Source organism: Nothoprocta perdicaria, unplaced genomic scaffold, assembly GCF_003342845.1.
Source record: "Nothoprocta perdicaria isolate Ctin4 unplaced genomic scaffold, notPer1 scaffold_120, whole genome shotgun sequence".
NCBI lineage: Eukaryota > Metazoa > Chordata > Aves > Tinamiformes > Tinamidae > Nothoprocta > Nothoprocta perdicaria.
The window spans coordinates 1,106,654-1,129,827 of NW_020454317.1; the positions used below are offsets into that span (position 1 = coordinate 1,106,654).

The 23,174-nt window shown below is 49.5% G+C and overlaps 2 protein-coding genes and 1 non-coding gene across 4 annotated transcripts in view; 1 reads left to right on the plus strand and 2 right to left on the minus strand.

The window, feature by feature from the left end:
* Positions 1-867: 867 nt before the first annotated feature.
* Positions 868-22,973, minus strand: NCAPD2 (non-SMC condensin I complex subunit D2). 2 transcript variants are annotated; one of them, XM_026054299.1, is made up of 31 exons: positions 22,801-22,973; positions 22,635-22,710; positions 22,502-22,560; positions 21,871-22,052; positions 21,287-21,426; positions 20,804-20,931; positions 20,596-20,719; positions 20,367-20,514; positions 19,620-19,817; positions 19,023-19,157; positions 18,502-18,586; positions 17,652-17,826; positions 17,284-17,405; positions 16,637-16,834; positions 14,997-15,171; positions 13,305-13,389; positions 13,018-13,151; positions 11,780-11,912; positions 10,318-10,402; positions 10,068-10,229; positions 9,603-9,823; positions 8,329-8,440; positions 7,865-7,988; positions 7,503-7,658; positions 7,104-7,281; positions 6,379-6,473; positions 3,775-3,855; positions 1,869-2,055; positions 1,515-1,641; positions 1,239-1,403; positions 868-996 (listed from the first exon to the last, which is right to left on the minus strand). In XM_026054299.1, the coding sequence occupies exons 1-31, from the start codon at positions 22,940-22,942 to the stop codon at positions 914-916; spliced, it is 4,215 nt and encodes a 1,404-aa protein (XP_025910084.1). In that variant the 5' UTR covers positions 22,943-22,973; the 3' UTR covers positions 868-913. The 2 variants fall into 2 exon arrangements, with proteins under 2 accessions (XP_025910084.1, XP_025910082.1); XM_026054297.1 differs by having other exon boundaries at positions 16,637-16,846.
* On the minus strand, positions 22,128-22,444 carry LOC112960160. Its single transcript, XR_003251719.1, has one exon. It is a non-coding gene; the product is annotated as a small nucleolar RNA U85 (small nucleolar RNA).
* MRPL51 (mitochondrial ribosomal protein L51) overlaps positions 22,941-23,174 on the plus strand; it is a 1,069-nt gene continuing 835 nt past the window's right edge. Inside the window, exon 1 of the mRNA XM_026054279.1 lies at positions 22,941-22,974. Within this exon, the coding sequence (XP_025910064.1) occupies positions 22,941-22,974 (34 nt within the window). The remainder of the gene's footprint in view (positions 22,975-23,174) is intronic.

Below are 23,174 nucleotides of genomic sequence, written 5' to 3' on the forward strand. Positions count from 1 at the left end.
CTGCAGGGACCTGCTGGGAGGAGGGAGCTTCTCCCTCCCGCCCCACGGGCAGCAGCTACCAGGGAAGAGGACACGCAAGAGGAAACAATTCTGTACTCCTAGGCTGGGAGGAGGGTAATGCTAGGAGGAGGGTTAAAGCATAAACAAGGCCTGGCCAAGAGCTGCTCATCAAAGCTAGGGCCCTTCCTGGCAGGACGAGGAGTGGCTTGAGCAGTGGTGCAGTAGTCATTGTAGGACAAGGCTGAGCTTATGTGAATTGTAGCTACCTGCACCATAGCGTCATTCCAGAAGTGCCATGAGCCAATCACTGTTATATCAGTACACTCGGTAACTCTGMGTTGAAGATGGCAGCACTCAGCAAAGACAAGGCTGGAGCCCCTCCTAAGGGGTATTTTTTCTTCCCCTCACTTTGAATTGTTAAGTACCCTTTGCATCCCTCCCCCCTTCTTGTAAAGGTCTTCCCCRTGGAAAAGATCCAGCTCTTTTTTCTCAAAGCTCAACAAGGTTCAAACACATTTTTAAATTTGTCTTGCATTACAGAAGCAGAATGAGGGACTTACAGCCTCATACACAACTAGGGGCAGATTATCAAGTCAGCTTTTTGTACTCCGTTTAAGCAAACAAGCTCCACCCTCCAAACTCACCAACAACTTTCCCCCTAAGGAAACTCTCCTATCAGGGCAGTTTTCTCACACCTGCAAATCCCTTCTGAGGTAAAAGCAGCGAAAGTGGCAGCCACGTCAATTATTGCCTTTCTTTGTAAAAATATCAGAAGTCAGCATTTGAATACTTTCAGCCTGGTGTAAAACTCCATTTTGTCTTGATTTAGAGTGCTGCATGATTACAAAGCAGTTAAAAGAAGACTACTGCATAAAATCACTTTTATTTTTAAAGAAAGTGGCAGATGGTTCCCTCAGCGCAGCCGGCGGGCTGAAGATCTGGTGATGGGAGTTGTTTTTGTGGGTGTTTCTTCCTCGGTTAATTCTGCTGCAAATTCTAAGAGGATAAAACGTGTGTCAATGACCAGCACCTTGAAATGGCAGCACGTGCAGGCTGCGTGGGCAGCGCTCCAAGGCCCTGCAGGCCGCCTGCCCCGTGGTCGCGCTTCCCTGGGCCCYGATGCAGGAGAGGGCCGCGGGTGCGTGTTGCACGGCGGCCCTCTGCCCACGGGAACGCGCGCGGGAGCCAGGCCGGCCTCCGTGGCCCTCTGCCCCGCCAGCACGCGCACGGTGCCCTACCCTCCTCAGAGCTGTTCTCCTCGTCGCTGGAGAAGATGAGGATGGGCTTTTTGGGTGGGCGCCGCTTCTGGGCACGCTTACAGCTTCGGGGTGCACGAGGAGGAGGTGTGACAAAGGACTCCTCGGCGGTCCTGTTGGCTGCGCTCAAGGGCTGCCGCTGGGAGCCTGCGGAGGAGGGAAGCAGGGGCAGCTCTGGCTGCCAGGGCAAGGAGAAGCCCTGGCCACTGCAGGGGACGTGGGACGGGATGGGGAGGAGCGGTGCAGGCCCACACGTACCTCCCGCTGGCCGCTGCTTGGCCGGCTCGGGCGCGCGSGTCCCGCTGCCTTCCTGGCCCGGCTCGGCCGCATCCAGGCCCCGGTTGTGCCGAGCCTGCAGCTTCTGCTCCAGCTCCTCCRCCAGAGCCTGCGGGAGGCGCAACACAGAGACACAGGGAAGGCAGAGGAAAATACCACACAACAGCACAGCCACCAGGATGCCTGCTGCTTTGTCAGGGGCTAGGAGCAGCCTCACTTCATATGGAAAACTGCAAGGCTTCCCAGTCCTTGGGTGTGAAAGCAATCATTGGTGTCCTAGCCTGGAAAGGACAAGGAAAGGCCAGGAAAGGCCTGGAGCCTTTCCCCCATCCTCACCTTAGACTCRGTCTTGCTGACTGCTCTGCGGAACCGAAGGAGCACAGCCTGGAAACAGCTGTAGACAGCCGGGTCTTGGAGCTTGTCTGCAAAGCAGTCAAAGTTATCCTGCAGCTTGTGAAGGCCCCGCTCCGTGAGGGGAAGCAGAGTAAGGCAGTGAGACAGATCCCGGTATTGACGCTCAGTCCTGGGGAAGACAGACTGAATCAGACGTGAAGGCACCAAAGGATAAACACATCACACACTAATAACTGAGCTGCAGCAAAGCAAGCTAAAGCTTGTGTTTCGTGGGGGAAAAGCACCCAGGGAAATACCTGAGTGCCACTTCCTGCAGTTCTGAGGGCCATTCCCTATCAAYTGCTTATCAAGGAACACTAATCCATAGATCCAGTGATTTAATTGTGCTTAGTAGTCCCTATCAGACAAAAACCAGTCACTATCCTGCTCGTGAGCACAGTCACTTGTTTAAAGTGCCAGAAGTTACTGTAAGCTGGGAGGGGTAAGACGCTCAGCCAGGTGAGGGCTCTTCCTGAAGGGCCGTATTTCAACCAAAGAACAGCGACAGAACAACCCAGCTGCTGATTTTTGTGTGTTGGAGGTAGTCTCAGGTCAGAACTGTACTTCAAGCCCCCTCTCTCCTGGCCAGTGAGAGGCACAGAAGTTGCAATTTTCCTTAAACACCAAGTGAGAAATTACCGGAGTGCGCTATCAAAGTGAAGATTAGTTTCAGATTTCAGTGGCAGCTGCCATTAATAATAATAAGAGCCTCAACTAACATATTTAACACAGTTCACAGTGACAGACGAATAACTAGACCAAAGCCCCTCTTACCACGATGTGCAAAGCAAAGGGCCAGAATCTGCCTTCCACACACTCTTTGAGAAGGCACCGTGCAAAGCAGGGGGTGGAGAACAGGGCTGCAGCCCCAAGGCCTTGCTCCCACACTTAAGCTCAATGACATTTGGCATGTAGCTATGTCTGGAACTCCAGAAATGTCAAAGAGGGAAAGGCGGCTGAAAAATCTTTTCCCCRAAGTTCCTGTTGTAGCCTGGAATGAGAGCCTGCCCCTGCACCGGTGTGCCCGTGAGCGCGATGCTCTTTGCGGCACGGGACCGCTCGGACACTGCTCGGCTGCCCGCGCGCGGCTCCTCACAGGTGCAGCCTGAGGAGCCCCGTAGTGCCCCGGGGACACCGGTGAGAGGGGGCTCACTCTGCACTCCAGCTCAGGAAACAAAATCCGCATAWCCCAATTCTGGGGAATATTCAGCTTCCTAAGGCAACTGAGCAGGTCAGTGCCCAGCTACTGGGTACACGTGGCCAAGATGAGCAGACACAGCTTAAGCCTCAAGGGCAAAGTCACAGGGAGGCAGAAGGGAAACCATGGGAATGGGTGAAGGCAGAGGACACCAGAGAGCAGAAGGACAAGTGAAGATAGTCAAAATATACGACAGAGAAGCACACAAACTTCTGTGATCTTCCTTGGGAAAAAAAAGAAAAAAAAGAGGGGAAAAAAAAAAAAGAGAAAAAAAAAAAGAAGAAAAAAAAGTCTGTCTGCATCAGCAGAGTTGGCCTCCCTGCTCTCCGGCTTTAGCAATAAAACCCTCAGAAGCAACGTCCCAGAGCCAGGGATGGGTCCTGAACCCCAYGTGGAGCACAAGGCAGGCAGGGGACGCAGTGGGGGTGCGAGTGCTTGGGAAACAGGCACTCAGATGAGGAGCCATTCAAGTTACATATATTTATTCAGGCATTTTTAGGTAGGAGGGAAAAAAAGCTAATTAAAAAAAGTCAACATTTGTCACCTTGCCACATGGGAAATATGCAGGGAGTCTGTTCAGCACCACTGTGTAGAGGTAAGTTTATTCTAACAATTCTTGAGAAACAGGTGACTTATTTGATCAAAACCCACCTGGCAGTCCGAAATCGCTGACAAAGTTTCTCCACCAAACTCTCTGTCTGCTTATCTTTTGTGATATAGGAGAACAAATGCCTGCAAAGTAAAAACAAAACTAAACACACACACACACACACACACGTATATACACACACACATGCCATAGGATGGTTGCATGATCCGACCCAGGGATCAGGTAGGTGTCCCTCCACATATGAGGTATACAGCGTGCCTGCGTGCATCTGCTTGTAGCTTCTCCAGAGCCAAGTCTTACACATATTTCGAACAGTGATCAAGGTCCCTGCTGGGAGACAGCCCCTATGCCATAGGGYAAATGCAAACAGCAGATGTGCACGAGAGCAGCTGCCCAGAGAGGCGGGTGTGCGGTGCAGCTCAAGCGGAGCAGCTGGGAGGCCCCTGCACGGCGCAGGGGAGGCCGCAGCGTCACCCTCCCAGCCGCCGCTCCGGCTCCGGAGCGCGCGGGGCGGCCGGCTCGGGAACGCGCTGCTGCCTTTGGCCTTTCTCCCAAGTGCTCCTCCTTTGCTATTTTTGTTTTATTTTTCCATGGCATCCTCACAAAAATTCACTGGGTAACCTCTCTATGCTTCAGAGGCACCTGGCCTCCCCTTTGATTTTTACCAGCATCTCCCTTAGCTTAATCTCAGCCAAATTGCCATTGCCCTTGATCTAACTGCTTTAAGTTTGTCCTCGCTTGGTCTTTGTTTCTTACATTTACAGCCAGCACACCAAACTTCTTCACTTTTCTCTTTTCAGATACAGAATGGAGACCCTGTCCTCAAAAGGCCTCCTCTGCTTTGGCTCCGGTGTCAATTCATCTTTCTTGAACCAAGCGGCCAGAACGGTGACACAGCTGCAGACAGTGTCTCACAGGCACTACCAGCACTTTCCTATAGGTAAGCTTGAAGGACACACACGGCTGCTTAAAAAAGAATTCACCCAACTTTTTAGCTGTAGCTTTATAGCAGGGGTTGAACAGTAACTTTGAAATACCTATTCTTTTTCTGCTCATTTTTTCATCTCAGTTTATTACTGTAGCCCTTACGTTCTCTACAGGTTAGTGCTTCTCTTAACAGTGATGCTCCCCACTTTTTGTCCATCAGCAGTTTTCACTACCTCTCTGCTTTTTCATGCCTCCTTATTCTCCAATCTGGCAAGTATCCCTGGAGCATAAGCCACTGCTTCCTCCCTAGCCTGTGCTTTTATTTGCCTGAGTTTAAAAGTTAAACCCTATGCTTTCCATTTTTATATCATGTTATACAGGAAACTAGACCAGTTTCAACTATCATTCTACAGCATARCACATGGTGTGCTAAGAGATGATCAGATCTACCACTTTTCTCTTTTGTAGAATTAATTACCTTCAGACTAATTCAATACTTGTCTTCTTTAAATCATCATAGCTTATTTGTCCTGTACCTCCCACTTTCCCTCTATATGTTGCTGGAAGTTGGTTAAGTGAATTTATAGCTGCCTTGACCACACTGACCCCTCCTGCAACCTAACGTGGCATCTATTCTCTGTGGTGATGTCTCTGGTAATACCTCCAGTTTCAGAATATTAAAAACAAAGTTTAAAATAAATAAAAATAAAATGAGAGCTGTGTGTCCTCTTTTTGTTTTTGTCATCTTCCCAAGGTTTGACTGTAAGATCTGCTTCCACTTCAGATGCTAACTTGCCCACACACATGTACTGTCAGTAGCCATATGTTGCCTTCCTTCCCATTTCACATTACGCGGCTTACTGAAGACTGAAGCAAAACATTTGTATATTCTTGGAGCCATAAATTATATTTGGTCTCAATTTCACCCGCATTAATAGCCCTCCTGTGTGCCTTGCAATTCCTGCCTTTCCAAAATTCCACCTCTTCCTCAATGCCTCTATGTCTCATGGATGGAAAGACTCCAGGAGAAAAATCCCTAGAGGTTCTAGTGTGCTCTGCATCCATGGGGATTCAGGCAACTCAGGAAAGAAAACTCACACAGCTAACAATATGAGATGAGTGGAAGATGTGTGTAATTCACTCACTGAAGAGGTTCTGTATTAGCCAAGCTAGGTCTTACGAAAAATTATGCGGACCTCAGTGTGCATACTTTGTGCTCCCCATAAGCAACAGATGCCCTCAGATTGAGATACTGTACTAGCTCTCTRCACGACAGAGGAAAGCTTCTTTAAAAAATAAGATAAAAGAAAATCAACTACCTCTACTTTCTACTCTTTTTCTGCTACAGCTTATTTAATACTACTACAAAAATCTGTTAGGCCATCAAAATGACAAAGAGGGCAGAAGTCTTTAAAGACTGCCGTGTTCTTTTCCTAATGTTGCATATTTATGTTCTACATGTTAAAACCAACAGGCTTTTCCTTTCCTAGAAGGAGCATCTTTTTGAAACAGTTGATGGAAAAACTCTTTATGGAGTCTCTCCTCGCCCCAACTGTGACTTTAGTGATGATTCCTCCATTTTAGATACAGCCTGTGAAAATGATCAAGGAGAAAAACTGAAAAGCATCTGTGTATGTCGCTGCAGTTTCTGTTAGCCCAGTCTGACACCCGCTTTGCACAGCCGGAGCGCTGGACAAAGGCGATTTTCTCCAAAATACCTCATAATAGTGCGGAAGGATTCCTCATCCACACCGCACTCGGGATCCGAGAGACGACTGATGATGTCCGGAAGCAGGTTGTAGATGGCGTTGCCCTGTGCGGGACACAAGGCTCTGCGTGACATACCCGAGCTCGTCCGGCTCCGAGGCAAGCCAGAGAAACTGCTCATCTAAAACTCCTTCTGTCCATCCCCAAACTACTGCCCGAAACCATCGGCTTCTTGAAACCAGCCATACTCGGCCAGCTGAACCCATCGGAGACTGCCAGGTGAAGCAAAGGGGCGACAATTGCTGCTGTTCTGTCTGCTTGAACTGTAACTGCCTCAGATTTAGGCTTGTGTCACACAGCCAAAAACCTCTGAAAGTGCTCAGAGGTGATATCTTACCTTAAATTGGGGAAGACAGCTGCAAGGCCTAAAGGTAAAGTGCAGCAAACTGTCTAGAGCCTGCACCAGATGTCCACACAAAAACAAAGGTATGTAGTGCAGATTTGGAGCCTGCCTTTTGATGTGAATGGATGAGGTCACTTTCAGCAGCATCAGGGTTAAAATAAAACTGATTTTGCAAGATTTCCTGTATTTGCCACCGTTTAGGCAATACAGAGGAGGGACAGAGAGCTGCTCCAGCTACTAACACACTTCCTCAACACTCCCAACTTGCCTCATCAACCAACCTCCATCAGTCCCTCTGCTCTTGTACACAGAGCTCCCCAAACATCCTCTTGCCTTGTTGGAGAGTTCGCTGAAGAAGTTCTGAGCCAGTCCCACGATTGCCTCCTCCGGGTCCATGAGCAGAGCTGCCATTTCACTCACTTGCCCCTTCACCTTTACCATGTCTTTGAGGATGAGGTGAGTCATGACCAGCCCAGCTGTCTGCCTCACATTTTGGCAGGGGTCCCGCAACCTGACAGGAACACGGAGTTACCACAGTCAGTAACTGAGTGTCTCGGAACTACCAGTACCCCCTAATGATCTGCTCCACAGCCCAGGTCCACCGTCTCCCTGCTCTGTTGTCTTCACATCTGGGCTTCTGGATCACCCTGACCTTCCAGAGATCCAGTGTCACCCATCCACAGTGCTCCCYGTCACCTGCGACCTCACCTGTTGCAAGAAGCACAGCATTACCTGGCGTAGAGGTGTGGTGTCCAAGGCTCCACCAGATTGGGGAAGCGGATGGCCAGATCTCCTGCTGCAATCATGAGGTTGGATCTCACTCCAGGCAGAGTGGACTTCTCCATCATGGTGAACAGCAAGCGCAAGTGGGAGTCGCAGAACTCAGAGCTGATGGGACAGGGTRGAGAAAAGAAGAAAAAGACAATAACAAAGTCCTGTCCCATAATTCTGAGAGGACTTACTATGACAAAACAAAAATTAAGAGTGCTCTTTTGTGTTTATTCTCTCCACAGTGAAGGAGCTGCAACATTTGCTTATGTTCTAGCTACCAGCGGAGCTGGAAGAGAAYGTGAAGAGCGATGGCTGGACATTACCTGATCATGCAGACTTTGCCTAGAGCCAGGGCGGCAGCAGCCGAGAGTGCTGGATCACTGTAGAGCCCGGGGTTGTTGCAGATCTTGAGCACCAGCGGAACAAAGGCAGAGATCAGGTGTTTGTCTAGACAGTGAGGAGGAAAAGAACAGATATATCTGAGCATGGCTCGGACATCCTTTTTTAAAATTTATTTTGTCTTTCCCAGAATTCCCAGAACTTTTGTGTAGTTCCAGGAATCCATGTGTAGTTGTGAACTACACATACTGGGTAGCTCACTTTTGCCACTAAAAAGACCAGAGGCAGAACAGTGAAATGGATAGTCTACAACAAATTTRACACTGAAGAAAATAATCTACAGCTCCCTTCTGAAGGGAAGAGTCTTCCAGAGCTGCTGTTTGCACCGTGTTTGCTCTTTCACATACAGCAGGCAGGGGCAATGTTCTCTGGTGGCAGCCACACTCACCATCCAGAAGCTCAGTCTCGCAGATACTGCGGATGAGCTCAGCCTCCGTGTCGTCAGCCGAGGCTCCCACGAGGCCCAGCTCCTCCTCCATTGTGGTCTCATTTCCAGTGCTCTGTGTAGAAACAAAGACTTTGAAGGAATGGGTTATGTTGCCCACCCTCCCCCTTAAAAAAAAAAAAAAAAACAAAGATGGAGAGTCTTAAAAGCCAATTTTCCCCAAGTGTGAATGAAGTCATGATGGGTGATTGGGAATTTGTCAGTTCACCTGCTGCAGGACACAAAAGGGGTCAAAAAAAAATTCTTAAGTTACTAAGGTGGGACATGACAATCAGTTTACCACCATGACCAGACTCCAACACATCTCAAGGCATTTGCAAATTCTAGARGCAAGAAAAATCAAAGCAGCCTTTGAACTGGTGATTTTGTGAACATGAATATGGAAAACCTTGTACCAGGGGAAAACAATTAACAAAGCCCACAAAAGACCACACACACAATACAAGGAAAGTGACAAGGGTTTTGCATAAAGGACCAAAATTGTATCCAGCTGCTCCTTCTAGAAAAATCTCCAAGTAACCTCCTCCCATGTGAGATATGGCAGTGACTAATGAGTAGGGTGAACAAGGAAATAAAGCACAGTGTTTCTGGACACAGCAGGGTAAGCATTTTACCAAGACTGAATATAAGTCATCAAGTCTTGAAATACAAGATACTTTCCTTCTCTCTGACCCAAGGAATCAGTCTCAATGCATTCTGGAAATCATTCTGAGGCAGACCTAACCAAACAGAGGGCTTCTATTATACTGAGTCYCTTCAAAGGGCTGCTGCTCGATACTTCATCGTTATGTCTGAGGGAGGTCAGGATCCTCAAGCCCTGCGGACTGAGGTTCCAGAAGCCCCTCTGCACAACAGAGGGTGCAGGCAGATGTTCTCTATCGCCTGCAGCTATGGCAAGAGACTGCAAGGATAAGAAAGGAGCGGCTGGGGAGAAAGAACATAATTACTGGGAACAGGAAGATAAACAAGGCCAGAACATGACCTTTCATTTCCAGTACTCTCCCTGTTCAATGCCCAAGGGTGGAGAGTTTTATTGAACAAGGTCAGTCAAAAAGATCTCAGCTCTCCCTGTCAGGCCTGACATGGTGCTTAGTTCTACACCAAAGCTCCCATCACCCAAGATCTCGCACATCCTCAGCACGGTGGTCCCCACAGGTTTGCCGGGGAGTAGCCAGTASCTGGAAAGAACTGCCCACAGGAAAAAGCTCAGTTCTCACCTGGGGTCTGTGTTTCTTTGCGCTGCCTTCAGGGCGCTGCTGCTTGGCCTTCTGCTCCTCGCCGAGGATGCGACGCCTGCRCAGCTCGGTGCTCACACACACTTCCAAATACGCTACCTGCTGTACGGCCACCTGGCCCACAAGGGACACCAGGTGCATCAGCAGGAAGGTAGGGAGGCTGCTCGCGCCGTCAGCGACACTGCTGGGAGAAGCCCCTGGCTCTGGCAGAGAAAAATTATTACAGTTCAGTGTCMATGTGGATTCCTCCCCACCTCAGCTCCCACAAAATCCCATCGATCCTACATTGCTTCCCCATGCTCCACAGACCACTTTTGCTCCACATTCTCATCCTCCCATACCAACAGCTTCATGAGCTCAGCTCTGCGCCCTCCCACCAGTATTCCAGGCTACCTGGCCATAGAACAAGAAGCCATGGGTGCAGACTTCCTCCAGCAGCCTCCTCACCTGCTTTCTGCCCATCAGCATCCTGCAGCTTCTCCAGAGCTTGCYGACTGCACTCGTGCAGGATGCGAGCACAAATCTCCTCTGCCCCTTCCGCCAGCTGGTAGGTAAGTGTTATTGCAGCCTCCATGAAAGGGATCCAGTGGCCACTGGGCTGGGCGAAGCCTGGTGAGGGAAGAGGGGCCACGTAGGTAGGACCCACGGCAGCCCAGCAGGGCCCGTCTCGCCCGCCCTGCCTCGCCCCCGCGCTCACCTTTGCTCACAGCCTCGCTCAGGCTGCTGAAGAGCGCGTGGCTCTGCGGCAGCCGAAAAGGGGCCGCGTTCCTGCCCAGCGCCGGCTGCAGAGGGAAGAGAGGAGTTAGCTACCCTTAGCGCGCAGCCAGCCGGGCCTTCCCCGGCACCCTGCCTGCCTCTGGGCTCGGGGCTAGGCAAAACCCCGGCGAGCTCRGGGCTCGGGCATCCAGCCCGCCGGAAACAAGTTACGCGCAGGGCCATCGCGGTCACTTTTGAGGACACTGGCAGTATGAGGCCGACTCAAAACTCAGCCAGAAGGAGCCAAAGCCAACCAAAACCYGAGCCAACCCGAACGGTTCTGCTACCTCCCTCCAAACCAAAATGACTCCTTYGAAATCATGTTATGTTATTTCCTCATTCTCCACAAGGAATGCTGGAGAAGGAAAACACAGCACCAAACTGGATAATTGGAGTTATCCAGTGTTTTCTGTAATGCAACAAGATGCCCTTGCCTAGGGTTACCCCAGAACCACAAGGTTTTGTTTCAAACCTCAAYTTGGGCTGACACAAATGCTTTGAATCACTTCCTCTGTAATTCAGATGGGGAAAAAGAGAACCCAGAGACTTATTAAGCCGAGTGTGACAGTGCCCAAGATATCCCAGGACAGCAGCAGCCGACTGACCAAGGTACTGAACTCGCCTGAACAAGCTACTGCTTGAGAAACTAACAGCTTTCAGCAGCTCAACACAAAATTTCTCAACTCACTGCAAGTCTAACCTCCCTACTGAACTCTTGGAAAGATGTTGGGTCAGGGGAAACCTGCCACAATGGCCCCAGTGGATGGGACAAAAACAGAACAGCTGTCCTGTATGAAGCAGGGATGCTTTATGCTAGAGGAACTCCAAAATCAAGTGTCCCAAGTGCTCAAGTCAGAAAACAGGGAAATGTTACAATTTYACAAGTGCATTAAAAAGAAAACAACAAGCTTACAAATTGCTTCCCAAATCAATAAATCATCTGACAGGCTACCACTCAAAACAGGCAAGTTTGAAAGCCTTTAATGTTTTATATCAAGTTGTACAGCTAGCAGCTCSCAAATATCAAGGAGGGCAAAAGAATCACACCACCATACCTAAAACAGCAGCAGGAAAAAACGGCTGCATGGTTGAGGGGAGACAAACCAGTTTAGAACTGCAGGCCTGAAGAAGGCTACTAGAAGGAAAAGGGTGTTTTCTTGTGCACTGAAAACTCTGAACTGAAAAGTTCTGCCTCCTTGCTAATGCACATATTTTTAACAGATGCTTTGTGGTAGGCTTTCCAGACAGTGCTGCTGAATGTCTTTTGCCCATTTTATTTCAAAATCCTTATTTTTTATGCTGCGTTTATCACATCTCTCCCTTCTCAGTATAAACTGCTCTTCCTCTTTCTTCCTTTCCAGACAACGTTTATTCTGACCTCAAGGACGCGCCAAGAGCCTCACCTTAGAATTGCTGGCAAGCTTGGAGATGGCACTGCACACTTCCTGAGCCAGGCGGTAGTCTTCACAGACCTTCTCAGAGAAACCTATGGTCACCAAGACATCCAGGTTGCTACCTATGATCTCTGGCTTGCCTCTGTGAAACGGAGGGGATGGGGGCTAGTATGTGAGTTGCTGCTGAAAGGTTACAGTAAACACGTACAACCAAGAGACAGATACTCTTTGTGCCGTGGGGAAGACAAAGGTTGAGTATGAGGAGGAAGAGAGAAAGAGCGAGAAAGAACACCAAATGACTTGAAATATAGCTATAGTTTCACAGAAACAAGTATAACGTGTATCCTGCTAAAAACAAAAACCAGCATCTCTGAAATTGAAAAATCTGGGCGTAATTCCTCTTTATAGAGAAACAAGATTTTTAACTCCTCTTTCTTATCAGAAAGCATCACAACTTACAAAGGTAGGGCAAAGAGAAACCTTTGAAAGTATAAAAGGGCTGAACAGCTCGGGTGAAATCTAACACCTTGTTCCCCACTGCGTGTCTATGGGAGGAGAGAAAGGCAATAAAACAGCCTGTCCCCCTTGTACAGCCAATAGAGTGAAGAGGGTAAGAACAGGATCTAACTCATTTAAACACAGGATTTGAAAAATCCCTAGTAGACACCCATAGGACAGATAGCTGTGTGTCACTCCATATAGTGGATTCATGAGAAGGGCACCCCAACACATACACGTACTTACCCCCGGAACTCACGCCATACTGCTAAAATCCACCGTTTTATTTAAATCTCATTATTGCAGGGAAGCAAAGTAACTTTGCATTTACGTCTAGAATTCTACTGAAAGTACCTGGAATGGGAAATTCCTTGAAAAGAATACACCTAATACTCAAGTTCTGGAGCTGGCTGTGACACCTGGAAATGGCTCCCCCTCTAGGGCCAAGAGCTTCAAGATCTCCACTAGGCAGGTCGGGTTTTGACTGATAACGGACCATGGCAGGCAGGACCAGGAGGCAGCAGCTAAGTTACACACTCAAGGGCTGCTGGGCTCGGGAACTGGGAAAACAGAAACCTCACRAAGTATCATCCTCTTGCTTATTCAGCCATCACGCTGGTGGAACCCCCTGCACCAGCGTCAACTCCAGCCTTCGCTCTCCCGAGATGTGCCTACGGTTTCGGAGGCTGCGAAAGCAGGGCCCAGCGGACGGAGCCCCAGGGCAAGGCCCTCTCCCAGCCCGCGCTCACCGCGCCATCATGCCCAGCAGCAGCACGGCAGCGCGGCGCTCCAGCAGCGAGCACGGACACTTCCCTGTGAACTGCTCCCACAGCAGCTGCGTCACGGCAGGCTTTAGTTCATCCTTCTGCACAAACTCCGAGATCTGCGAACGAAATGACAGGAACAAGTAGGGAGAGGCAGATGAACTTCCTAACCCAAACCAATACATACATTTAAGTGCAACAAGTACCATTTTAAATCCAACAGCGATCTAAGATCACAAATACAAACTAAACCCAGGGGAGAAAGTACTCACTATTTCCTCTAAGCACTGTAATGTTCCTAGCGAGGCGTCCACCATGATGAGAGAGAGGGACCGCACCAGGCTCTGGGCCCTTGCCCTTGTAGGGAGAGGGGTGGARGAGGCAGCAGGAGAGAAAGAGAGAGAAAAAAAAGAGAGGGGATGGGGGGGGAGAGAAAATGGAAGTGTCATGATTACTTTCCCATTCAGAGAGCTGAGGACCATTCTGTGACAGCAGAGTCGATTCTTGAAGATAAGAAAAATACCATCCCCACCATTCCAATTGTGGAATCCTCCACAAGCCCCCCAGGTCAAGTTCAAGCGAGCACAAACAGGCTCAGAAGCCCCCTGCCCCAGGCACGCTGCTGCGCTCGCTGCTCCTCCCGGGGCCCCACAGCGAGGCCCAGGGAGGCACTTGCCAACCACCTCCAGCTGCCCCAGCCACACATCAAAATACCCTTCTCCTTTGGGCACAGAGAAAGACTATCCAGTTCTGGAGGAATAAAGCCAGAGCTCAAACTGCAGGAAAGCTGTCTCTAGCAAATATTATCAAAAGGAATCAAGAAGCACAGGCTGCTTCTTGTGGCCCRGGTGATGGGCCGGGACATGGTATAATGCATTTTGGTGGGAATCACACTTATTTACGTCAGGGAACGTGCAGCTACCAGGATATGCACGTGGCAAGTGGTGGAGAGAGTGAAAGGCACGTGCCCAAGACGCAGATCCTCTCCAGTGGCAGGAAACAAGCACGCAAGTGGCACCCATTGCCTGCCACTGAAACACACAACAGCGATGTGCGACAAGTAAATACCCCAATAACATCCTCAGAGATGTGCAATATCAAAATTCATTGGAATGAATTATGAATGGAAACACCACTCTCCCCAATCGCTGAAAGCAAGGTCCTGAATAGAGTGAGCGAGAGTACATATTGAACACCAGCACTGAGACTAAAAACCCAGCACCCGAGCCGGTCAGCAGCAAACCTGAGCTCTTGTAAAGAGGGCTGACTGTTAAGTTCACAGCACACTGCTCACCACTCCTCATCCCAGCAACGACTACGACTCAGAAGGAGAAAACAGACAATGAGCAACAACCTTGCCAAGGAGGGTGAGTGAAGATTCTGATCAAGAGGTCACACCACAGCAACACTGATTGCCTGGGTTTGCAACATGTATCCAAAAATCAGCTGCTTGCTGCCAATGAAGAATCCAGCTGACATGACAAACTCTCAGCAGTCGCACACAGCGACCCTACCAGATCATCTGGACAACCACATCCTGATGCTTGGTCTGGTGCTTTGTGTGAAACTAGGGGCAAGTGAAAGTCAACAGAAAATTAAATTTGAGTGACTGAATCCAGCTTCCTTCAAAAAGTTATCAGCTTCCTCTTCCATCAGCTCTTACACCTAGTTGTGCTGTATTAAACTTCTTACACGCAAACCCTAAGACAAAGCAAGTGCAGAATCTCAGCAGCATGTTCCACAGGAACATYAGGATACCTGGAAGAACCTCTGAAGCTGCACAAGTGTTAGTAACAGCCCCGAGAGAAAGCCTCTTTACCAGCTGATGCAAATCACACGTTTCAGCTCGCAGTGAAGTGTAGCAGCTTTGATTTACTTCCTGGCTATACCCATCCCAATAGCTGCCCAAAGGAAGCAACACAACCCAAAAGAAGGGAGAGAGCATCCTCACAAAGAGCCCCTACCTCTCCGAATCCCCAGCAGGGCTGAGGTAGAGCCGCCTGTAGGCGCTCAGCACGGCCTCCTTAACGCCAGCCTCCTTGGACCACACGAGGGGCAGCATCCTGCGCACTCCGAGCACTGCCTGCGGCACGCTGAACTGCGACACCGTCACAAAGAACTCGATGGCTTCCTGCACCACTGCAGAGGGAAGAAGAGTTACGTGAATCCGACTCCTTCCTTCTCCTCACCACAGGCAACACTAAAACAAATGCCTAGGCACACAGCTCTCACTGCTAGCCCTGAAAGCATCTAAGGTTACAGTTCGTGTCTGCACAAGGCTAAGGTCAGAATCTGGACATTAATACRGAGATCTAGATGCTCTAGATGTTAACAGTGTTAGAGATTGATACAACACGATATATCTAGGAACAGAGCACAGAGGCCACATTTGAGAAAGGACAAAATTTTATTCTGGAGAACGGCAGCTGCAGAAGAAAAGATCTCACGCTCACAGCGGATCAAAGCAGCTGAATGTAAGTCCCAGCCCAAGGCTGTGACAAGAAGAACTAAGCTGTCCAGTGTGGGAGATGATTCGCAAGAGAGCCACAGTAATTACGAGAGGGCTTATGCAACAGCCTGTTTATAGACCTCTAATAGGCTTATAACCACTACGGGCAAGACATCTGAATAAAGAGAATGTGTGCCTACGGGATGAGTATTTGTATTCAAGACAAGCGGTAGGCTTCCCCTTCCCCAAACTGAGAGAGAAGGCACATATTTATAAAAGAAAAATAAAACCTAATCCTTACAACTTCCATCTTTGAGCAACTTGCTGAGCACACCCATCCCTTGAGACCCCCACCACAGCAGCACATGACTGCTGGAGAAGGAACAGGCTGGCTGGCCTTAGCCCAAGTGACAAACTTCTGACATTATTACACAGGGTTACTTGGTGCAGACAGAATGGAAATTTTTGCCAAAAATCTCTGAAAATCCAGACATGCAACTTGCCTTCCCTACACTATAGGATAATAAAAGAGGGAAATGGAAAGCTAGTAAAAAAGGTCCCCAACTGCTAAGAAACAAAACAAAAAGGGGTTGAAGCTCCAAGCTGAGGGGCACCGTCCCAGCTTTCAACTTCAGCTGGTTTATAAGGAGACCGTGCCCAGGCATTCACACTGGTGCTGCTACCAGCCAACACAGCCAACAACACCCAAGCCTTGAAGGAAAAGCTGACACATCTCCTTTGGGTAAAATAGGAGTGAAGTGACCACCAATGAAATCCCAGATGGATTTGCACAAAGCTCTGGAGAACAGCAGGGTGCTGTAGTGCTCAAACTCTCCCACACAGTTATCTCACTATGTGAGACAACGGGTAGGGAAATGAGAGATGAGGAAGTTTTTTTTGTCTTAAAACCCTGTCCTAAGTCGAGCATAGCCACTAAATCACAGCCCCAGGACAGCACTCTCATGCCTCTGCCAGCCACCCTTCAGATGGTGCCGCTGTTTCACCACCCCATGAGCCACTACAACATCTGCTTAAAGGGCTGGCACTCTCTCCAGCCTCTGGAGCCCTATCACACCTATATCTACTTGAAAGCTCATGGGAGAGACCTGGAAATTCTTAACACAGAAAAGTGAACATAGTGGCCACTTCGCTCACCTGAGACAGAGTTTTCATACATCATCTTGCTGACGAGACCCAGGGCTTCTGTGATTTTCACTGAGAAGTTGTAAGCATCTTGCAGATACTGCACCAACATCTCCTGCTTTACCAGATCTGTTTGAGGCTGCTCTTCYAGTGCACCATCTTTGGTCACAGGACTACAGCTGCCACGTGGGGGATCCTCGGTTTTCTCACCTGGGCATAAACCTGCACATCAACAACATTTGTAATGTGAACAGGTTTGGCAGGAGGAGGGATAAGAAAAACTAGGAGTAAGTATTATGTGCTACCACCTGCTCAGAAAGCAGAACTAGGGACAAATCCAGACAAGACAGGAAGATGCGAGTGGATAACCACAAGTTCACTAACTTCAGCAGATGTATGAGCTAAGAAATATGATCTTAGTAGAAAAAACGGGACTACTCTCAACCAGTAATGAAATGRGACTAAATATGGCCCATCCAAAAGGCCAGGTCATTGTAACAGCAAACAATGCAGGGCTGGTATAGCCCTGCAAGTTGTTAAGTACATGCAGACTAAGCCCCAGAGGACAGCTTCTGACAGGGGACACAGCCTTRTGGACATTTTCTGGTCTAGTTTTGGTATCAGCTTCGACTTAGACAAGACTAGTTTGGAGTACTTACCTGTGTAGAGTCTTTTCAGAACATCCAGGATTGTAGCCTCCTCGTTTCCCTCTCTGGGGCCACTGAAGGGCTCCAGGTCCTGGAACTGACACAGAGCCTTCTGCGTAAGGCGAACTGCATCCCTAGATAGTGACATTGTACAACAAGACATCAGCAACAAGATAGGCGAGAACACAACAGAAACCATCACACTTTGCCCTGGACACACGGGAAAGCAATAAAGCACCTTGTGTTGAGCACTCATGGATCACTCTGTAGCAAAACATTGAGGCAACTTAAAAGTTTTCCTTTATGCTCAAGCCTTCTGTGAACAGAGGCTGACACATCACTTTGGATAAAYCCTTTCTCAACCCGTATAGACTCCTTACTTGTAATTTAGCTTCCTCAGCAGGCAAGCAATTCGCTCTGATGTTTCCTCTGCAGTTGCCTCCACTTCCAGCACCTCTTCTTCCTCTCCCTGCAGTGGTTGCAGGAGTTCCTGCACGACAGTTCTAATCTCCGGCAGCATCGCTTCCCACTCTTCCTCTGGGGTGACTGTTGCAGCTATGAAGGAAGGAGGAATTCAGAGACTCAGATGACATCTAAGGAGGGATGAAACTCTTCTGGAATATAAGAAGATTTTTTTCTCCCCATTTTTTTCTGTCCCCATGTTTTTGGGATATTTTTTTCCTCACCAAATTCCACATGCAGGCACTATTCCCACTACTGACCCATTCAWGCTGGAGTAAGAACAGACAGGAGACTCTTTGCAACAGGAGAGAAAGCACTGAAGGGAGAAACGACTGCAGAGAGAAACATAACGTGCTTCTTAACAGCTTTGTAGGCAGCAGAAGCTCCAAAGCCATCAGTGGCAAATTACCACTTGACCCAACTTCTGGCTCAAATAGTCCTTGAATCAATGATAACAGAAAYCTGGGAGAACGTTCATAAATATTTTCAGTTCTTGCCCTGAAGACAGGATACTTAAGCCAAATGGATGGYTGACCTATGTATGGTCATTCTTATGCTTCTTTCATTACTCCAGTATACATTAAAAAAAAGTTTTGCGTTCACTCCTGGTGATCAGGCCTCACTGTCTCACATGAGTAGGGTCCGAGAAAAAAGCCACTCAAGATTGAGAGCTAATACAAGACAGTGAAGAATGAGCCCATAGGGACTCCTGCTGTCCAGAACACAAGGAATACCTTGGGAAGGGGAAACAGGAAGAAGGGGAATTACCAGCTGTAGCTCTGCGCTGGTTCCTCATTTCTTGCAGCTTCTGCGCTTCTTTCTTGAGTGGTTCGACCAAGTCTGTACAGCTCAACTGCAGTTAGCAAGAACAGAAGAAATATGTTACTTTATCCTTTATTTCCTGAAACTGGAATAACAGACTTCAGCCACCATCCCAGAATGGAATTTACTGCTGTAAATTGCCAGTTTTAAAGGTTCAGAAGCTCAGGAGAATATTGAGCTGTTCAGTGAGTTATACCTCTATCCTGCATTTCCTAATGCCTAATCCTATGGAGAGAAAGCCCACGTTTGATTCACATCAAACCAATGTTTTCTTAACAATAAAGACRTTAGGTTGCTAAAGGCCAAGCAGGCTGTCAATTGCACCAAAAGATAGAAGAGACAGGCAATGCAATACCCAAAGATGGGAAAACTAGAAGGCTCCCACCTGGTAAGTCAAGATTATGCTGGCCTTCCAAGAAGCCAGTGAACCCAAATCTAGCATTATCTAGCACGATAACAACAATTACCTTGCAGGAGAAGGGATTATTGGACAAAAAGGCAGCCAACAGCTGGATGGCATTTTTCACCACCACCACAGATTTGTCTTTGAGACGCCCAACAGCCAGAGATACCACGGACTGGAATCGAGTCAAAGGCAGGGCCTAGTGCACAATAACAACATTGACAAAGGTAACCAGAAAGCCTAGGTATGCAAACAAAACATCACTTATTTTACTGCATGTATATATTATTAAATGTACACACTGTCCTACTTTATGTACTGAAAAGCACAGATCATGGAACTTAGAAAGTCTGCGTTTTAAGGGACTTAACAACATTCCCCTATTCCCTTGACAACATCTAGAAAGAGCTCATGGACYGTGATCTTCCTTCTATTCTCTCCAGGTAACGAGAGGCAGCAGGCACTTTCTGTCCCCCATTCCCTAAGCCCTAGGCACCTTCAGACTCTCAGGAAAAGAAAGGAACATTGGTCACCATACAAAATGCACACAGCAAATACCTTTCCTGGTATTGCCATTGAAGAAGGTAACAAAAGTTTCCATAAAAAAAACGAAAAGTGAAGTGATAACAGAGAGAACATCACCTCCGCAGCAGGGCCCTACCTTGCACTGAACGATGCGAGTGAAGAGCTGCAGCACCCGGCTGCGCACGAAGCCGCTGGTGTCACAGACGTGGGCCTGCAGGATGTCTAGGAACTGGTCCCGAGTACCCCGGGCACCKTCCTCCAGGTTGTCGCCGTTCAGCACCTTCAGCAGGGCTTCTGTCACAGCCGCCAGAACGGCATTCCTCATCATGTAATTCTGCCAGAAAAGAAGGGGGTGAATAAAAAAAAAGGCAAGAAAGACCTGATATGCAAACGGGAAGGATGGCCCAGAGCTTGGGCCTTTCAAGTCCCAGGTTACAGCCCTGAGTTTAATATGAAGGCTGTAACAGAGAATCTATTTATCTTAGGCAAACATGGTGCCTACCAGGTAGAGAGAGAACAACATCCTGCCCTGCTGTCCACCTGGGTGCAAGGACTGATATCAGAGACACTTACAGTTTTTATGCACATTTTAATACAAATAACACAACCAGAACCATTGAACTCATTTGTATTGAAGAATAAGAGACAACAACTAGGATCTCAGACAAGGGAGCACCATCAARTTTTATCTAGTATATGGAAATGAATGCTTAAGAGTTGATGTCATGGTTTCTATTTTTTTTATACTTTTTTTCTGAAAAGGGAAGAATTTATCCCAAAGGGCTAGCTTCTTCATCTCTGTGAAAAAAAGTTCTATTTTCTGACAGAAAAATTAGCTAGCACTGCTTCAACCATTCAGCTCCTCTGGACAGGTAAAACGTACCTCCCCATCCAAGTGACGGAGCAGAACACTCATGTGGGACAACACCACAGCTGGGATTTGTTCAGCCAGTTCGGTTATAAAGACAGCATAACCCYTGACTCCAGAAGCATCACGGGCCAGATCCTGTGGACATTTCTGTCCAATTTCCCTGCATAGAGAGATGGAACAAGGAAAASGGTGCCCAAGGTTGCCAGAGGTGGAAGTACAAGCCTTGGGGCACTTTTCTCACCTCAGCAGTTCTCCCACCATGCTTTTCAAGCCATACTCTGTAGCCCAGAGGCTCACAGCCTGAGCAAACGCTGGGGCCACATGTTCAAAGTGCTGTAGCATCTGCGTGATCTTCAGAGTGGCACCTTTCACACATGAGGATGGTGAAAGAGATCAGAGAAAGTAACTGGGAATTACTTCAGGAAGAAAGAGGAAAGGCAGCAACTCACTGAACATGTGATCATAGTGAACCAAAGCCGCAGCAAGCAGATGGGTCACTGCCTCCCGCGTGGCTCGATGCTTCTGCAGACCAATGCTTGGATTCTCCAGGATACGGTAGCAGCTTCCAGTCATTAAGCTAAAACCACAGTAGAAAGACAGTCAACCTCCTCACCATCACACCCATGCCGTTCCAGCAAATCGCCCTAGCTAAGATTATCTCAAACCAGAGGCATTCTCCAGCATCCCTGAGAAACTGAACCACGAGCATCTTAATTTTAGAGACCTACGTGAGGAAAGCTGTTCCTAAACACTTGCTTTTGCCCAACAGCTCTTTACTTAATCTCCCAGAGATCTGCCATCTACCATCTGCCAGAGAGCTGTAATACTAGCTCACAGGCAAGCTTAACAATTAACTCCTTCCCCACAACCCACTCTCACCCAACACACCCTTACACCCACTCTATCCTGTCACTTCCCAGCAGTCCCCTTACCTGACAAATTCTTCTTCCACCACCAAACTACTCCAAAGTCGGCGGAGATCAAGCTGCAGCAGCTGCGTGAGCAGTCGTATGAGTGGCTCCCTCTCCTCTTCCCAGGCGAATCCAGAGGCTTTAGCGCGGTTCTTCTTGTTCTGAAGAGGGAATTGGGAAGTAACACAGCTTCACTGTTTTCCTTCCCTTAAGCATGAAGCTGACTGTCAAACTCTAGAGCACCGGGGCGTATAYAGAGATGTTTAAGAAACCTACATACTTATGTCAAATGAAAGTCGCTGTCATCTTTGGCCACAGAACAGAGCCCTTGAGAAAATACTGTCACATTAAGGACTCGCCAGCCAGTCACTGAAGAGCAAATAGAAGTCTGGGTACTTCAGTCCTTGTTAACATTTTAAAACGTGTTGTCCCTCTGGCTGCTTTCCACAAAGGCGAGTGCTCCATGTTAGGTACCATCCTCGCCTGTACCATGTTTAAGTAAACCCAGCACTGCATCAATTCTCAATTCTTGCTGAACTGCAGAGCCCAACAAGATTATATCCACTTCCACCTTGGTTTTTTTCCCCCTCAGTCTCCTCACCTACCTTTCCACTAGGATCCAGCTCCACCAGACCACTCTTGCAGGTTTCCATTTCAAAGGCCTCCACCAGACCGGTCAGCAAATAGCAGTTCATCTTGAGAGCATTGAGGTGAGCAGCGCGGTCCGCGTGGCTCAGGCCAGAATCACCCAAGACGGCAGGAAGGTCGTTGGAATGACGAGAGACCACTTGAGAGATGTTGAAAAATCATGAGCAAACCCGGCTGGGCCCCTCAACAACCTCCCCCTTCTCGGGCTTCGAGCAGTTATCAGATTACCAAAGATTTGTGCTCACATCTCACCGGCTGTAATGGGCTGCACCCCACAACCCAAACCACGGAGACACTCGCCTGTCCTGTTCCCACCRCCCGCGCCGGCTCCGACGCGCTCGCTCGGGGCTGGCGCGTCCCAGGGACACGTCGCCCTGGSACCCGGGTATGGGGAGCTGATGTCGGCCTGCCCTTACAGCGAACACGCACAGCTCCGCGTTGTCCACCAAGATTACAGACCCGTATGGGTGGAATGGGCCGAGCGCGCAGCCCAGCTGGTGAGTCACATTAGCCTTTATATCATCATCGAGCTGCCGAAGGAGAACGACTCCTCTATCGCCGCTGCAGCCCCGCGCGGCACATACCCACCTTGCACCATCAGCTCCAGCGCGTCCTCCTTGACAGCGGCGCCCACGGCCTCGAAGTGGCTGCGGAGCAAACGGGGCCGGTGAGGGCGCCAGGCGAGGCCCGGGGCCGCCTCCCCGCGCCGCCCCCTACTCACTGCAGCAGGCTGTAGAGCGTGTCGAAGTGCTGCAGCACGGCGAGCGCGCCGCGCGCCCGAACCGCGGCCCGGAACGCTGCGGGACACGGGAGGGAGGCGGAGCCGCGTGAGGGCCGCGCGCCGGGCCGGGCCGGGCCGGGCCGGACCCAGGCGGCTCCGCCCTTACCTGCGAGCGACGCGGCCAGCTCGCGCGCGGGCAGCACCTCCTGCACCACGTAGCCGCCGGGCCCGCCGCCGCACAGCAGGTCGCCCGGGGCCAGCGGCAGGTGAAACTCCCACGGCGGCGACGACGACATGGGCGACGACATGGCGGCCGCCGCCCGCCCGAGCACTCAAAACGGCGCGCGCGGCCAGCGCCCGGCCCGCCCCTGGCCTCGCCCTATCAGCGCCCGGCCCGCCCCTGGCCTCGCCCTATCAACGCCCGGCAGCCCCGCTGCGCGCCAACCTCTTGCCCAATGGCCAGCGCCCTTCTGATCGCTAAGGCGGGGCCTGGCGTGACGCCGGCGCTTCCCGGCAGGCCCCGCGAGCGGCGCGGCGGAT